We start from the raw sequence: 18736 nt of genomic DNA, 5'->3' as shown, positions 1-18736 counted from the left end.
GTGCAGTGACCGAGCACTGGAACAGGTTGCCCAGAGAGGCTGTGGAGTCTCCCTTGCTGGAGATAGTCAAGAACCATCTGGACACAGTCCTGTGCCATGAGCTCTGGGATGAGCCTGCCTGAGCAGGGAGGCTGGACCAGATGACCCACTGGGGTTCCTTCCAACCTGACCCACTCTGTGATTCTGTGAGATATATAGATGTATAGATAGATAGAACATTTCATGTTGTTTGCTGAGCCAGTGACTTCTATAGCAGCCTTTGTTTCACCAAAAAATTGTGTAAAGTAGCCTACATATTTAACTGAAAGAATATAATTGAGAGAGTCGTTTTCAAGAACACCTTGTTTTCAGTCCAAAATCCAGGATTTTATGCAGCTACCTTATGGCCAAATAGTCCTTAATAGGACTACAACAGTATTGTGGGGTTTCTGCTCTAAAACTGGATTCTTTTTTAGCTCTCAACACTAACTGTGTTTAAAAAATTACCACATTATCTGAAAGCATAAACAACATGAGATTATGAATTTGGTACTTTATGTTCTTACCATCTTGATGCAATCATTAGGCAAAATAGGGTCCAATGATAAAATAAGAAGATAAAATATCAGCATTTGCCCATGATTTGAATATCAGGAGACTTGTCCTTCCTGGATGCTTTCTAGGAATACTGGGCACAAACACCCATGAGCAAAAGGAGGCTCATAAAAGAACTATAATTTTGTGAAGATCTATTGAGGCTTAGCTCTGCTTCTCAAGAACCAGTTAAAAAAATCGGGGGAGAGGACAATAAAAAGGCCAAATCAACCATGTTCCATTACTTCCATTACTACTTTCATATTTTTTCATATTTAATCACAAACATGGATGTATGTGTTTGTACAGATTCCTTTGACTTCTGGGAATAGATGGAAAAATTCCAGTACCATTGAACTAGGCCATAATTTCTAAATGTTATGCCCCTTAAATACAGTAATCATTGCAAGGCACCTCCCGGATTGTGTGGGCAGAGGAGGGAAGGGGGCACCACACTGCGCTGGCACATCCCCAGTCATTACAAAAACAAGGGATGCCTGACAACAGAAAGAAATCAATGCCAATTTGCTCATAACTGGTTAGCAAAATAGCCATTACTTCACTGATTAAATCATCAGCTAACTAACAGGTAAAATTCAAAAGTTAATGGAAACTTCATATTGTTGCTATGTAAAATTTTCTCTATTCTGTTTTCAAGCTGCTGTGTGCTCTGGTGAAGATCTGCTTTGTCTCTCGGAGCCTGTTGCTATGGAAGTGACTGAAATATCGCTAGTTAAGCAATAGCCTCTATTTTCTAAACAAATAAGCAACTTCCCTCTGCAAAGGGCTGTAAGCAGGCTTTGTGCTACTCTCAGGTGTGCACTGCACCTGCCAAATGCTTTTAAGCACAGAGCTCAGCTCTAAGCAATCAGGTCACCTAACAGGAAGGACCAGCTAGAAGGTGTTGCCTCATGTGGACAGAAGGGATCTCAAATTTCACACTTCACAGTATTTCCAAATCAGATCAGGTCAACCCTCACTTCTGTTGCTTACTGGCAAAGAAGGTTCATTGCAAACATTGAGAAGTAGAGAAACTATGTAAGTTTCAGCTCAGGCAAAGCTTAAAGCCAGATGTCCAGATCGATGGCATAGCCCCACGAACAAAAATGATGAAGCAAAAGAAGGTGCAATACTTAAATGCCAAACCACTTCTGCCTGTTAGGTAGCATGATAATACTTTGTCTGTTTGGAGAAGACATGGCAGGAGCACCACACTGCAGAGGAGGAAGACGTAAATCTGTATAATCTCTGCATTAACCCCTAGGGTCTGGGGGGAGAACTGCTAATATTATGGTCTTGGACAAACGATAGGGTCTACACAACCAGTGTTATCTCAGGTATAAGCTGTAGCTTATACATGCTTATATATGACAACATGCTGTAGCACACCAGAAAAAAGAGGCTGTGTTCTGACAAAAAGCTGCAGATTTTACGTATACATGAACTGATTTCCATTAATAAATCTTGATTTGGAGACCTCTTCTGTATCAGAATCTTGTATTAGTATCTGGTATGAAATGACTACCAACACAGCACCACCAGTAGAGTGAAGATACGAGGTTCCTTAAAAGAAGTATCCAATAAGAAATTAACAATTAACATTGGCCTTAGTGATTAAAGCAGAAAGATCATCCTCCTTCCAAATACACTAAACCAATAATTTCTAATGACAATAATGAAATTATTTCACTTAGAACACTAATGGCAGGCATTATCTCCTCTGTTGCAAGTGCCCTTTAGGGTGCAAAGTGCTAGAGCACAGATTATATAGCAGTTGAACTGTGCTGATGCTTTGAGACAGGAGGCCCTAGATCATTACACTATTGGAGGAGCACACAAGCTGTAATTTTGATCATTATGTAATTTCCAGATACAATACATAAAGCACTTTTGGAACAAGAGTCCCATTGCAGAACAGCTGAATCTGGCCCTGGATTTGCAGCAGATGCATACACTCCTGATTAGACAAGGGGCAGATTTACTTAATGAGGAACATGCAATCTTACTGAATCTTTGAAGTGAAACCACCAGCTATTCCAAATGAAAACAGTGATCCTACTGAAGGAGGCCCTCAGCTTTCTGATAAAGTAAGGTGATAAAATTAACTAGATCAAGTGTTAACCAAGAGTTTCATAACAAACAGAAGATAGTAATTCATTAGGCAAAAACCTATGTCTTTCTTAATTCTTAGACACCAGTTTTATACAGAGGAGAGTTTCATATTTTACAATTCAGAAAAGTCATCATTAATCTTTAGCTCATTTACCCATTGCCAGAAGCATGCTTACCCCAAAAAACCCTTTCTGATGCCTCGAACTTCAGAGTGCTATAAAAGCACTTATAGCAGAAAAGGGTTCAAATTATGTCAAAACATGAGTGAACTATAAACTCCCTGATATATCCAGTAAAGAATTTTTGTGTTATTTAAGGGGGAAAAAAAAAAACCCAGACAAAAACCCTACCATACCAATTTACCTCCATTTAGGTTTCTATTAATCACTGTTAGACCACAGAAACTGGTAGCAGTAAGCCATTAAGGTGTAAATTCTGATGTCAAAACTAATCAGTACACAGGCAAAAACTGTGAAAACCTAAATCACTGAAAACTGATGGAACCGCTCCACTCTTGCAGTATAAGTACATATCCATGAAAGTTCTACAAGCAAAAGCACACTATTTTGGTATTGTAATACTAATTAGTTATAAAAAGCTAGATGAAATATCAGATTTTTCTAGTCGGGAGTTAACTTTCTGTTTCAAGCACTCTGGGGTACAATTCTGATGCTTCATGAAGGTGATAAGATAAATGCAATATAGCTGTACAGTACCCTCCTTACACCCCCTTTCAGCTACCTCAGGGTTTCTGGAGGGCAGCCAAAGCAGTGACTCCTGCCTCAGTTTGCAGACAGCCCCAAAGAGTGGCTCTGGGAGAGAAAGCTGAAGACTTGAGCAATGTTCCAAGACGGCCCAGCATCACCATGTGCACACCTCCACTGGAACGGGCTGGGTCCTTTGTTTTTAGCCTTTCTTTTCCAGGCAAGGACTCTGGAAATCACTCAGAAGTGCAAGGATTCTCACTACCAAGGAAAAGATGATGATCTGTACTGCCCCTCCTCTCCCACATTTGTCTTTCCTCTTTTTTACTAAGGAGAAGGGTTGAAACTTGTTGGGGGCCTGGGCCATCCCTGTTCAGTTGCAGACTGAAGATACAGAATGAGAGAAGGTGTCCACAGCTGGATCTTGGTGCTCTCTAGCTCTCTTCTGCCATAGACAGCCTTTAGGGGTCTTCATAGCAGGATATGGAACAGAGCACTCCTGAACTTGCCCTGACATAGGTTATTAGCTGAAGTGTGTTGAGGCATGTGGAGACAGAAAACACATTCCCTGAACTGGAGCTGGTCCTGCCTCTCAGGCTATCAGTAATGTTGCTCCTGCCAAGCCACTTGGCTATTTGAATCCTTTATATTTCCCCTTTTGACAACTATAGTAAAAATCTTTCCCCAGTATTGCTATAATACGTTAAGACATCAATGTTTGCAGCTATCCGCTTTGCTCCTCTGCCAGAATTTTATTACTCAGCAGCAAGAATGGCAGACCCAGACAAGAACCTGCATCTCTGCTACTCTAGTGCAAAATCTGATACATTACATCTTTGGTGGAAAAGGAGAGCGCAGCAGTGTGTGCTTAACAGGCAGCTGAGGCACAGATACACATGAATGAAAGGCAGGGTAGGCAGGGACAGCAGTATCTTAAATCATGCCGGTACACTTCAGTGAAAGATATCTGTTAAATAACTCAATTGATCACTCTGCTATCTATATGCATCCATATTTACCCACAGTAAATAGGATACACAAAGTTATAATTCAAATATTACATCAGAAAGTCCTTAACTTATCCACCTTCCTAAATTACTTTTATAAAAACATTTGTTAGGGGTTTGTTTTTATGTTACAAACATTATTTTTGCAGTTTTCATTAACTAAGTTAGTTGCATATGATGTTGTGGTGACTGTGCACCATTCATTTTATGTCACTTGTATGCATTTAGTTAAAGAAATACTAGGAAAGACTAAAAATGGGTTTCTCAGTCTTCTACTGGACACTTACATTGCTCTTTGCAAAGCAGAAAAAACACAACCATTCAGTAAACTATCTTCTATTAAGGCAACGATGAATGATACAAAAACCAGTCTAAAACAAAGCTCAACTATAATAATTCAAGAACATACCAGCTCCAGGGGTTATATAGAAATCCAGATAATCTGGAGCAGGGAACCTGTGTTCCCAAAGGAGGCATACAAAAAGCTGTGGTAGAGAGAAGGAAGCCACTTCATTTGTGGGATGTCAGTAGCAGCTGATTTGCTCTTGGGCTCAGTCACTGTTTTAAGTCCCCTTTCCACCTACACAAGTAGGAAGATTAAGACACTGGCCCACATTCAGGCAAGGAGAGACTACTTGTTTAAGGAACCACCCCTTGGTAAAGTCTCTCTCTTTTTTTCCCTTTGCCCCACCCCCTTGTACTTCAAAAATTTTTAAGCCTTTAGAAATCTGAGTTCTGGAAAAACTGTTCTTTTCTCCTTGATTTTGCATTACTTTTTGATAGCTAATGGACTAACCTGAGAACAAAATCTTTATCAGCAAACTGAAGATCAGGGTTTTTTACTGAAGGTATTAGACACCATAGGATTTTCTGGCATTTGTGCAGACTGAAGGCGTTGGTTTAGTTTTGTTTTGGTTTCTTACTACCCAACCTATTTCAATTGGAAATAAATTAATCTTCCATAAATCTGTTTAGCCCATAACGGTAACTGCTAAATGGTATCACTGTCTTTACCTTGATCCACAAGATTCTCCATCGTATTTTCTTCCCTTGTACTGTTGAGGAGGAGGAGGGAGAGAGTAGCCAAGTGGGTGTCTGGCAGCCAACCAAGGTCAACCCATGACAGAATGCAAGATTGAAAAACAGCCTTCAGGAAAAGGAGTTCCCTACCCCCCTTGTGTGTGTTGTCTCTTCTTCTTGTTTGGTGTAACAGTAAAATTGTCACCACACTTGCCCCGAAAGTCATCACCACTACTGCTAATTTTTTTGCCAGCAGTGACCAGTATCCAACATTCAGACTTCTTCTTGTGTCTCTGATTATCTTAGGAATTAGCTTTTTGAAGTCACTCCTTGTTTTCAGCCTCTACAGCTTCTCCTGTTTGACCTCAGTTTATGCTGAAATCAGTACAGAACTCTTTAATGCCTGGGCACTGCCTAATAATTCAGCTGATTTAGATTTGCATGTAATTTATTAGTCACACAGAAAGAAAGGTGGAGCTAATTACTTCACTGAGTTTTTCCTTGCAGATAGAATAACCTATTTTCCTTTACTGCCTACATAAAAATACTATCCTTGGACTATTTCTATTATAATTCTGTGTCATTATAAGTCATTGCTGGGTTTCTATATGATTTTTGAAATGAGTAATTTTACAGGCAGAGAAACCAACAGACCAGGACACAAATCAGGAGGTTCAGATTCTAGCTCCATCTCATTTATCCCTTCCAACAAATGATTATTACTGAATTTTGTGATGAAATACCATATTTCTTCAGAATATTTGTGTTTAGTTTTAGGGTTTCTCTGGTTTTAATCTTGATTCTTCAGACTTAAATTGATTTTTTTTTTAGTTTTGCCACAGTTTTTTTAAAGATCCTGATTCTTTTTCACAAAATTTAATTTATATATGTGTGTGTATATATATATATATATATATGTGAAAAAAAAGCTCTTACTTTTCTAACTATACTCTTACCCATCATCCCCTTCATCTTTACTACATATTTTTTAAATTGGTAGAGAAATGAGCTAACACACACAGAAGTCAGTACTTCTGATGAATTCAGAGAACTCTGGTAGAAGTCCTAAAGGCTCACACTCTTCCAGACAGAGCTAATAGTCTGTCTGGAACAGCTCCCAAAACAGGCATGTTTTAACAAGTACATTTATGATTAAGCTGAATTGTGGAATCAGAAGTACGCAGAACTGGAAGGCCCCTGACAGGGTTTTAACTTTATTCAGAAAGAGAAACAAACACAGACAGGTGCAAAATCCTCCTAGAATTTCCTGAGGCACAGTCTTAGGCACAGTCTTATATACAAAGAATGAAGTTCCCTGCTGAACTAAGTGATCAGTTGTCTTTGTCTCCAGCCACAGGGCAGTGTGATGTGCAGCTGCAAGGGCTTCCGAGGGTGTGGGGACTCCAGCAGCCTACATGGCCCTCTGAGGAGGGGTTTTGGACATCTGTGTCCAGGCGTTGTCAGCAGGGGTGGCCCCTGTGAGAAGAGGCCCAAGCACGAAGGTGAACCCATCCCATGTGGACAGAGAGCAGTTCCTTTCCACAACAGACCGGCCACTGTCCCTGGAGCCCAGTCCACCTGGCCCCCAGGACAGCTAGAGCTGTAGATAGTTCCTTTCTTTTCATGATGTGTTTCCCAGCACAGACGTCACAAGGATAAGCTTGTGGTTTGGTCTCCCCATTACAAAGATATCCCAGGTCGCTATAGAAACAGACTACCTGCCCCCACAGGCCCTACTTGCCAAAGCATGGTATCACTGCTGTGAGAGAAGGTGGAAAGGAAAAGCTTTTCTCTGTTAAAAATGCCTTCGCCTTCACCCTGGAATGTGTAATACCAAACACAGCAAACAGCTCTTCTGGAAGAGGCTTATCTTTTCCTCGTGGTACAGTCAATATGAGACTGTTTCCTCTCCCTCTTCTCCAGAGTCCATCCTGGGCAAGCAAGAGAGGATACAAGCATTCCCAGTACCGTACTATAATCAGGACACTGTGAGCTGTAGGAGAGCCCACAGGCTCAAGAGGAGGCCAGATAAATTCATGGGCTATAACTATACCCAGAGTTATTAAATACAAAGGCAACACTTCTAGTTGAGGAAGTACCTGAGCTAAATGGTGGAGAATGGGAGAACATCTGCAGGGAGCACTACTAGATGCTCACCATACTCATACCACTGCTGGAGATAGAATGCTAAGCTAGGTGGCCTGGTAAAGCTGTTCTTCAGTTCTTTTCATCACCACTGTTGAACAAAATCAATTCCAAATTTTATTGAAACTAGATAAAAGTCCTAAGAAAGCTGTCTTCTACGAAGCAAGTCCTTTGTAATAGCCTTTCCCTCTCCTAGCGACAGTTACATGACTATTATGTCAATTTTCCGTTGTCACATTCATACAACCTGCTTCGAAGGGAGAATTAATAAAACAAGTCCAGTTGTCTCCTGGCAACTAATTGTGCAAAGAAAATACGCCTTTCTAACACAGAGGCTTTGTGTAGATCAAATGCATTCTCTGAGGTTCTGAAAAGCATTTGGGAAAAATATTACAGCACAGGAGACACCTCTGCTAGTTATATGACACTTTCCTTTTGTTTTCTAGGTCAGGGTTGACTGATTCAGAAGGAATAGCTTCAGACAGCATTTAATGTACTTTTTGGACTGCATAATAAAAGTGTGACACCCAGAAATGATGAATAGAAACTATTGTCTGTCTAGTTAAATAGTTGATTCCAACTGTCTTTCCTCTGTTTCATTGTACAGGATCAGAAAAGTTACATTTTTTCTCATTTCACAAATGTAATTTTGTCCAAATGCCTTTTTTTTTTTAACTACTAATTGAACATGCCCAGTCAAAACAAAACATACCAGAAGAAAGAATAAAAGCCTTATTTTTACCTTTTTTTGCGATTTTACCATTGCTCTTTTACTGTTTCCTTGTTCTTAATAAAATTTAGTAATTCACTCCATAATCAGATTACCCAATTAGAAGATATAGTGTTTCTATTAATTGCAGAAGAACACAGCACACTGTGAATGTTTTCAGGCTTCTAGAAGCACTGAGATGACCATAAAATGCTCAGACTTAAACAGTACATTATCACAGTGCTTCTAACAATTTTATGTACTAGTTTTCCTTTTTTTTTTGTATGAACTTCATAACTTCTCCAAAGATGCCTGGAAAATGGAGGAGGCTAAGAAAATGACCTTATCTCTGTTAGATGCTCTCTGCACCGGCACATTGAATCATAATAGGTTCTGAACCTGAAATTTGCATTCACTGCCATGACACCAAATCTCATTTTGTGATCTGTTTGGACAAGGACCTATCTTGCCTAGAACCCCATCAGCTGTCCATGGCTAAAGCAAACACAAGTCAGCGTTACTCAATCTAATTCTCACAAGCATAAGATAACATTAGATGGAAGCCAAACTTTAATCTAACCCTTCTCCTTCATGATACCACATCTGAACAAAGTAATGTATTTTGAAAGGACTTCTCAGGACCATCTATTTAGTGACTTACACTTTATTACTTCTGTACATTTCTGGATGTTTTACTCAAGAGATAAAATTTCAAAACACAGTTAAAATTTCTTAAGTTGTAGCATCATCATGACATTTACTGAAGAGCCTTTAGAGATACCAGTATTTTCAATATATAGCTTCTCATCAACAATATTTTATCCTTCCCAGTTATCTATGTTGTGGTATGCTTTCTTTGTCAATAAAAGTTAATCTGAAGGAAGTTTTGAATGGCCTTTCTAATAGCCAGAGACAGTAATAACCTCTACAGCCTCACTTCAGAACCTTAACACAAAAAGCTGTTAACAAATGATCGTAATAACAAATAGAATTATTATTGTTGCCAAACATAAGGATCACTTTTATATGTAGGTTAATTATCTGATTTTCCTATGGTATCTTTTCAAGTTATATATATATGAAGTAAAAAGGTTATAAAAATCATAAACATCAGACCAGGAAAAGCCACAGTGTCATTAAGTCAATCCATGGCTATTCTGTCTGAGGAACTGACAGAGCTGGACCTTTGGGATCATCAAATCTGTTGTTTGTTGTGAGCTGCATGATCATATGGATTCCATAGGTCAGGATCCATAGTAAAATTATAGATGTTACCAAGCCCATCCAGATTGCAGGAGTGAAGAAACCTGTACAGTCACTTGCGTAGGAAAACTGGTTGTTTATAATGTTGAAGCCTTGAATCTGAAAATGAAGAAAGGTAGACAGATGAGTGCAATTAAGCATGGGGCGTAGTCCCTACTTTCAGGATATACGTGGTAATTACAAAAACCCACACCTTTTAACTATTATACTCTGCCCATTAAAAAAAGAGTGAGAACAAAATCCTCTGCAAAACAATCTCCTTTTCACCCAGGAAATTAAAGATGCAGAATCCATTTCTTTGGTAAGAAGTAGGTTTCCCACTTCAGAAATTTGTATTACTTTTAGAAGTAAAGTCCCACAGGGGACATGTGATCAGTATTCTGCAGTCACATAATCAGCATATCAGTATTCATTGATCATCGGCTCAATGACCACTTCAGAACCAGGAAACTCAAAGCACTCAAAGGCATGAGAGTTAAGGCTGCTCAGATCATGACATTTGTTGAAATAATCTGACAGTTTTAGCTCATAGCTCCTTGACAAACAAAACTCCTGGAACATACTTTAAAATGCATCTAATAAAGATGACCTTTTTTGGCTGAGTTTTAGTGAAAGTTCAAGGAGAAAAAAGTTGTGAAATCTTTCTTCCTCCCTCCTTAGACATCAAAGACTCAGAGCAGAAGGGAAGGCTTGCTTTATTGAGGTATGGGATATGTGTTGTGTATTAACTTATGAAACCTATATAAACTTTTCAAAAGCAGTTAGAGAAGTTTGTAATATCTCTGCTTTGACTGAATTCTCAATGTTTGCCACTGACTGACCTCCAACCATGTAATTCTCCTCAGAAAAATCAACAAATTTGGAGATATATTCTCTGCCTAGATCCCAATTGTACAAAAATAGCAACAAACTGAATGCCTTTGAGACCACTAACTTTCTAGAAATTTTGTTCAAACCAGTCAAAGGATTAGAAAACTATGAAGAAAGGGAAGACAATCCCCACCTCTACAAACGCGCATAATGGCATAAGCACCGATTCCTTCAGAAGGAAGGGAACATAACTGGTGGAGGAAGAGGAAGGAAAGAATTCATCTGATCTCATTTTGATTCATTCTTAAAAATTTTATAAAGAAAAATGAAGACTGGGATTCTTATGCATTTACAGAATCTTTGAAATGGATGTGTAAGGAAAGCAAATATCACAAACCCACTGGTAAAGAAACAACACGTTAAAAATTACTATTTTCTATACATATTATCAAATAAAAATTTTAAAAAATGATTGTTTTACTTCAATCACTTCTACCACCAGGCAATAAGCAAGAAAGCAGAAGATCATGGATTTCCTTTATGTGTTCCCACTCCATGATTATTCTATGGTTTACAATAAAATAAATGGAAAGCTTTAGTTTATTTGTGGTAATAAAAGAGTTTGTATTTCCTAGGAAAGGTGTTGGTACAAACTGAACAAATCCACCATGCTACACCAGTAAACACTCTGGGTTTGCATTCAGTCATGGCTCAGGTGCCTAAAATTAATGTTTATGTAATATGTGTTTTATGAGCAATGTCTGTACCTTCCAGAATGATGATTAATAAAACTATTATTATATGAAGAACTAAGGGCTCTTTAGATAATGTGAAGACAATTTTAGCAATTCAACGTTTTCTAGGCCTTGTAGAAGAATCTTTACAAGTCAGATCATGGTAGCTAACTCACAAAGACTGTCAGCTTTCATCAAAGGTTCTCGGACTTCTGATTAAAGCAGGATTAGTGAAAGTAAGCTGCAGGGCTGGACAACTGTTTGCACAGTTTTAGAGAATACACGTGATTGCAAAAGCCTTCTCTTGTTAAGCCACTGCTTTGACCACAAGTGAGAATGTAAATAGGAGTCATGAAATGTAGCTTGAACGACTTACTGGCAATAAAAACAGAAAGCAGGTGACAATTTAAGTCATTTGTGTTCAAAAAACCGGATTGAAATTCTAGAAGACAATACACACTTCTTACCACATTTACAAGAACTCTCTGAAGTACTTAACAAGTACTTTATTCCATTTAGAAGAGCTTTGCCACTCCTGATTTAGAGCCAGAAATACTGAAATTTATTATTTTCATTCTAGTGGTCCTCTCCTTTTATTTTTTTTTTTAAAAACAGCATTATGCTTCTTGAACTGCCTAGGTGAAAGATTCAATTCTACATTCCTAAAACGCTATGTCTACTTTTAGGCAGGAGATGAAGAATACACAGAGTTATTTTATTGTTTTTCTGAAGCTTTATCCTTTCTGTGGGGGTGTTAAGACACCAGGCAGGAGATAATAACGAGACTCTTAGCAGCATATATAGAGAAGTTAAAAATACTTACGCGTGGTTCTCTAGTATTTAAGAATGCAAAAGCCTTTTGTATATAGGCCTCTGCACCGTGGGAGTCTTAATTTTAGTGTTTGGACCAGTCATTTGTCTTTGTTATACAAGTCTGTATTTACTGTTTTTAAATATTTTTGAACGGACATTTCTCATCATATGACCTTTGACAAAAAGTTCAAGCAAAATATGCTGGGTTTATGGCTCTTAAATGCACACCAAACTTCTAATTTTTGAACTTTGAGATATTTTAGCTACAAAGAATCCAAATATTCTTGATTTTAAAGTTTTTGGCAGTTTTTCATAGGTTTCAAAGTGCTTCTAAACCACACATACTAAAGAAAAGCAGTGCTTTTGGTGGCAGCCTCCTCTTTAAGCTCTTTGACAAATATGAGATCCTCAAAAGGACAAAAGGTATCGTGGTAGAACAACCATTCCTGTAGCAACAACAACCAACAAAACCCCCACTAAACCCAGAGCAGTTTTGGTGCTCTGTACAGGTATGGTGAGACAGGAGTAGTGACATCCTACGCTGTGAGCACGCCTGGACAGCATCCCACAGAGCTTCTTCAGTGGTAGTGAGTGAGGCAGCTCCAGAACTGAAGTAAAAGGCTACACCAGTTCAACCTTGCCTTGGAACAAGCTGTGCAAAGCTTCCCTCTGTAGCTGTGACTGTCCTTCTATTACTGTGATCTAGCTTCCAGCAGCCAGCACTGCAAAGTGCAATTGTGCCAGTTTGATTGGCACTGGATCCTGGTTTCTAATTCATTGCGTAACATTGACATGAAAATCGTGTTCTTCAGTTTCAGCAACAAGATTTTGTGCTGGCTGCAACTACTGAGCACATCCCACATGCTTTTTTCCATGCAACAGTGTTCAGGGGTTTCTAAACCTTATGCAATAACAAGACTGATGTTGAGATCACCTTTCAGTATGTATCAGTGGAAGGCACCTGGAAAAGTATGATCTAGGTCAGATAGAACTTGGAAATGAGCCCAGAATCATGACCTTCTGTTTTCTCACACAACAGAAAAAAATCAGACTGGGAGTTTTTACGTTGTGTTCCATCTTTAGGAAATGATCAGAGAAAAAGCCCTTTCTCAAGAGGAATTGGAAGTTCTATTGTCTGGACAGTGGAAGCAGCTGCTGTTCCAGATCAATAAGGAAGATGAGAAACCTATTACTTCTACTCTTGGTTAAGACCACAATGAAAGGATGCCTACTAAAGTTGGAGCAAGGCTTATTTAAGAAGGCAGTAATATAGAAATTCAAGGAAAAGACAGATGGTAAGTGAACACTTTGTAATTCCACAGGCCATGTCCTTTCATATCTTAGTGATGCAAAAGCCTAACTCCAAAGAGTTAACTAGGCAAAGTACAGTTGCATGGACAATGGTATTTTCAGTCCTTTACAAAAAAAATACCATCATAAGGAACCTTCACAACATTAGTATGTATTGCAACATGGTTTCTCAAAAAATGGTGAGACTTGATACTGGAATTTGTGCAAAATAAATCTAAGCACCAATGCTCTTTCTTTGAGATTTCCATTGTTTAAGCAGAAATGTTAAGTCTAGAGTCAGATTATTGAGATTTGGTTTGTTATCAGAATTATAAATACAATTATATCAGCATTTGTATCCAGTTATCATGAGGTTAGCTCATGTTTGACAAATAGAGTACAGTTTGGAATTATTCCTATTATCTTCATGATCTCTTTCATCAAAGAGATCCTTTAGTGCAATATTGTTTTAAGATATAAATGTTGTTGTTTCTCTGAAGTCAAGAACAAAGTTCAAAATAGTAAAGGTGTAATCATCTACACCTCACATATGTAGTCTGTACTACTGTAATAAATATGCAGAAAAGCTTTGTTTTCATTCAAAAAAAGCCAGCTGCTTTCCTTCTGGGCCACGCAGGACCTAGTACCATTCCTGATTGAAGTCCATGGCAAACCTCCCATTAAATTTAGTTGCACTGGGCTTTGTTTCCAGCTGCAGGAGTACCGACAGTCCATGTCACTGAAAACAGCAGCCACACTGAGCTATACTTTCCTGGGTAAACAAAGTGCCAAGAAATCAAATAAAAACAAAGTAAGCAGCATAAAGCCACCCACCTAAGAGGCCCCTGTTTCCAAGAGCAGCCCAATTCATTAAACAGGCATGAGGACTTAGTCATTCTTTGCCTGATTAAGCGCATTTGGTTTAATTGGTTTTTCTTTCCTGTGGACAACTTCATAGTTTTGTTTTTCAAAGCTGTGCTTTCATGTTCTCCTTGTTCAGCAACTGGCATCTTTTGTACCCCTCTACCAAATAGCTCACCTAGAGGAACAGCTTTTCTTTTACGTTTCCCCCCAGGCTGAAATGAAGGTAAGGGGATTTTGAATGTGTGTCATTCAACACCTACAATAGTAAGTAAAAGTTCTTGGAGTTGTCTCTGAAATGGCAATGCATACTCACTTGCAACTTGGAAATGAAAACATCCCAATTTTTTGCCTCATCATTGGATGGAACTAGCCTTGCAGGACAGAGATTGCTTGTTCCCACCAGCTGACAATGAAATGAATACTCTGCAGGGGCAGAGATAGCAGAAACATTAAATTTAGCAAGCTTTTCTCCATCTTGTACAATCTCAACTGAATCTAAAGTGGACCATTTTCTGGCGGAGCCTTCATAGAACTTGTTGTTCATTAAAAACCTAGGAACAGAGGACAAAAAAAAAAAGAAGTCAAAAGGTTAGAAGGAAAAAAATTAATATACATTTGATAAAGTACTGGTGGCAGATAAAGGTTCACTACTGCTGGCTGCAAACATCACAGCTGATGATGACATGGCCTCCCATGTCATTAAGATGGTTGAGAAGTGAAGACATTCTGTGAATGTGTTTACTACTGAGAGTTTCATCTCACAAGCACAGCTTTCTTACAACTGTGGCAGGCAAGAAGCAAACGCAATTTCATTCTTCAAGGGCCTCTGCCAGCGCCATATTTCATCAGTTACCAACAGTTTATAACCAGAGGAGGAGAAGCTGAGAAAGTGTCAGTAAGACTGCAGTGCCTCTGAATAAACACTTCATGGGATTTTTGGAAAATTGCTTTTATGATAGGTACAAGCATGATAGCCATTCTAATTTATCACTGCAATTCTTTCTTAGCTCAAATGCCTAAACGGCAATTTCCTTTGCAAAGGTCTGAATTTGATGTAGAAGACAGTTTTGCCTAACTGGAGGGTTGGGAGGGATTGTCAGCTCTAGTTTCACAATTGGAAGTAGGCTAGGCGCAAAAAAGTATTTTCTTATTTTGAAAGCGTCTGTGTATGTGTGGTATTGCAGCAGTATCCAGCAGTTTATAATCATGGAATTTATGTGTGTGTTACTACCAATGCAGTCTGAACAGCTCCCAACAGAAACAATTGAGAATTGAACAATACAGACATCCAGAAGTACATCCTGATCCTTTACAGATCAGGACTATGTGCTAATCTTTGCCACTTTTTATACTGTTACTTTTAGGCATTCAAGCTATTTCATAAGGAAATTATAAACCTTTCTCCTTAGTGTACATTTTTTAATACTTTAACCCTACTTGGTCAATGCAAGTGTACCTCTATATAGTTTGCTGATGATTTCTTTCGATTATTGATAGCCACAAAAGATTTAGAAGAGAAATCTATTTAGCAATAAATGAGACTTGCTACAAAATTAAGTTTTCTAATATGTCTATCCACAATGGGTAACACTGTATGTTGACTTTAAAATACGAAGTAATAACTTAGATGCAATTATGATTGGTTTGAAAAAAAAGTACAGTCATCTTAAATGTGTCACAATATAGACTATTTTATGTTCTATAGGGTATATGTATATAGAAAGAATATTCTCTCTGTAGAGTATTGCTTGTTTGCTCAAATTAGTTACTTTCAATATTGTGTCAACCACACAACATAGAATCTAACCACAAATTATACTTTTTTTTTTTTTAAATATTAATAATCTGTGGCCATTCATATAACTTCAGAATCCTCAAGAATTTCAAAATGCTCGGAAGGAATTCTAGAACACAGTGTCATTGAAGTGAGCAAAGGATGTTTTGTCTTATGGCATTCCTTATGTTTTAAGCCTGAGCCATTCTATCCATAAAACATTCAGCTGCAAGCATCAGTGAAAAAGAAAAAAAAATTTGAATTCCATCCAGTCCACATTCACAAATATATATAGAAAATATTCTATTCTTACACAGTTACAAAATTAAAACTTTGATATTATTGCTAGAAGAAAGAAACCTTTTCCTGATTTACAGTACAATCTGAACAGAATTTCCATGGTGTCCCAGTAGCAATGCTAGAGGCACTAGCTGAAAGCCAGTTGTAAACACAGAGAAGCTTACTTAAATGTTTATGCCAACCACAGAGGCCGGTTTGGTCTGTACATTTGCTGGTAAGATGAGAAAAGTGGTGAAGAAGGAAATTCCTTGTAAACTGACCATATGAACAAAAAGTTTTATAAGGCCATGTACGTGAGTGAAAGGGAATACTATCTCTCCACATTACACCAGACTAAAATGTTGTGTTACTTGCAGACTTACGGGAATTAATATTCTAATTGGTTAACTAGTTGAGCACAGTTAACTTAGTAATACAGGCTCTTATCTTTAGCATTTTCCCAAACAACTAACAGTGAATAGCCTCCAACAAGCACACACTTAACTGATAACTGATGTAACTATAGTTCATTAAATTACAAGAAAAAAAGACATTCAAAAAACAAAAATCTATAGAATTACTTCATTAACATTTTCTCAAATGAGTGGATAGCAAATAGAAGGAGCACATTATAGCAAATTAATCATACAGAGCAGAGAGAGAACAAAGGTTTTATCTGCAGAACTGAAAGTACTTTGGCTTTTTAAGGAAATGTTACGTTCGTGTTAAACATTAGAGACAATTATGTACATTAGAGACATTATGTACTTTATGTATGGTGGCACAGAAAACTCCTGGTCATGGGCCAGGTTCCCTTTGTGCCAGATAACTGTATGAACTCTGAATGCCACCACCACTGATCATGTCTCATGTGGCTAATCATTACAAGCAGAGGTATTTCTGAAGCAGAAGATAGCTAGTATTACTGTTTCAAAGATTCAAAGAGAAACACAACTGTTAAGCAAAAGAATTTAAAACATGTTTTTTTGGGTCAGCTCTATTCTGTTCTATACACTGAGCAACAACAGCAGTCAAGTATGTATCAATGTAAGTTTGGAATACTAATGCTCTACACTTCCATTCACTTGGACACTTTTTCCCAGAGAAAATGACAGACAAGTGCTCAAACAGCTGGATCAGTTTATGAGAGAGCTGAGATGGTGCTTCTTCCAGCAAAGAACTACTTCCCACTGCTCCCACTCCTGCTGCAGCAGCAGCTTCCTTTTCTAAAACTATCACAACACTCTACAGCCACTCCCTAACAGCTCATCTCCCAGTGCAAGAGCAGGAGGATGAATAAAACTGTAACTTTTGCTACAGAGAGGGAGAGGGAGGTGACAGCTGTGTGTGTGCACAGGCTGAAGCAGCAGTTGCAGCTGTAAGTGGGAGGTGGGATATGACCAGCTGCTCGTACGTGGGCATGGACTGGTGCTGATAAGGGGGGTAGAGTCTGGATCCCGCTCATGCTGCTGAAGTTAGAACCTCTTTTATTGATTAATAAACTGAGCTACCTGAATATGGTCCTCTCTGGCCTCACTTTCTGTCTTCAAGATAAGCTCTCCTACACTTAAGTAAATGGCCTTCACAGAGGCAAAAAGTGAAGTCATGGCTCTCAGCTCTGTTCCTTCCACCTCTTTGCCCTGCTTGTGTCCTGTTTGTGAAGGCAGACCATGATCTTACCAAGGAGTAATCTTGATCAAGAAATGTAATCAAAATGAACCAAAAGGGGAAAACAGAGGTTGTAATGTATGTCTATGGAAGCTCTTGACAAGAGACATACTGAGATACAGAAGGTGAATAAAGTGTTAGCAAATCATGAAAAAAGTCAATAGCTTGTTCTGGTTCTGTTCCATGTATCTTATTATTTGCATTATATAGCATGCAATACTGTATTATGGTAGCTAACAGAGGCCTAAAATGACACTATTGTCCCATCAAGTGACAATCCAACAGAAAACTACAAATAAACAGGTGAGTCTTTAGAATTATTTTTAATTTATAAAGGCTCTGAGGTGTTAGAGGTTGATACCAGCCAGCAGCCAAGCACACGTTTAGCTGTTTGCTCATTTCCCATCGTCGACAGGACAGGGGGGAGAACAGAAAGAGCAAACATGAGGAAACTTGTAGGTCAAGATAAAGACAGCTTAATAAGCAAAGGGAAGAGGGGAAAAAAGCAATACAGAAGCAGTCACTCTCTACCTCCCACACACAGGCCAATGCATGGTGAAGGTTCACGAAATGGTTACCCTGGAAGCTACTCCCTACATTCTTCCTCTATTCCATTTTACATTTCTAAGCACCTGTGTCATACATAAAAATTCATCGATTTAGACATATTTGTGTTTAAATGCCCTGAAGGTCTATTAAAAACCTGGATCACACATGGACCAATGGAATAAATCAAATTCTGCAAAACACAGCCAGCCTATGCTACTCTTACTTGCTGGGCATGACAACGTTCAGGACCTTACCTGAGCTATCTTTTCAAATCCTCACCTATTGTGGAGCCTGAGTTTCTTATTCCAGCTTCAATGGCTGTTTATGCATTTTGGTATTTAGTTATAATGTGTTCAAGTAGAAGCACAGGTCAAGAAAGACTTTGTGAGTATTTCTACTTCTACTACAACAGGCTTAAAGGA

At 38.5% G+C, this 18736-nt stretch overlaps 2 protein-coding genes across 2 annotated transcripts in view; both read right to left on the bottom strand.

Moving 5' to 3' along the window:
• The window catches only part of SLC13A1 (solute carrier family 13 member 1), a 49229-nt gene extending 42922 nt beyond the window's left edge, over positions 1–6307 (bottom strand). Inside the window, exon 1 of the mRNA XM_010395504.4 lies at positions 4806–6307. The gene's annotated coding sequence lies outside the window, so the exon portion shown is untranslated. The remainder of the gene's footprint in view (positions 1–4805) is intronic.
• A 2611-nt stretch (positions 6308–8918) lies between these two features.
• LOC104686818 (V-type proton ATPase subunit S1) overlaps positions 8919–18736 on the bottom strand; it is a 51752-nt gene continuing 41934 nt past the window's right edge. The window contains exons 9-10 of the mRNA XM_010395516.4: positions 14358–14595; positions 8919–9632 (exon numbers count right to left, since the gene is read on the bottom strand). Of these exons, the coding sequence (XP_010393818.3) occupies positions 9423–9632; positions 14358–14595 (448 nt within the window). The 3' untranslated portion in view covers positions 8919–9422. The remainder of the gene's footprint in view (positions 9633–14357; positions 14596–18736) is intronic.

Source organism: Corvus cornix, chromosome 1A (genome assembly GCF_000738735.6).
Source record: "Corvus cornix cornix isolate S_Up_H32 chromosome 1A, ASM73873v5, whole genome shotgun sequence".
In the NCBI taxonomy this organism is placed as follows: Eukaryota; Metazoa; Chordata; class Aves; order Passeriformes; family Corvidae; genus Corvus; species Corvus cornix.
The sequence above is the reverse complement of the archived record's forward strand: the minus strand, read 5'-3'. Positions and strand labels throughout refer to the sequence as shown.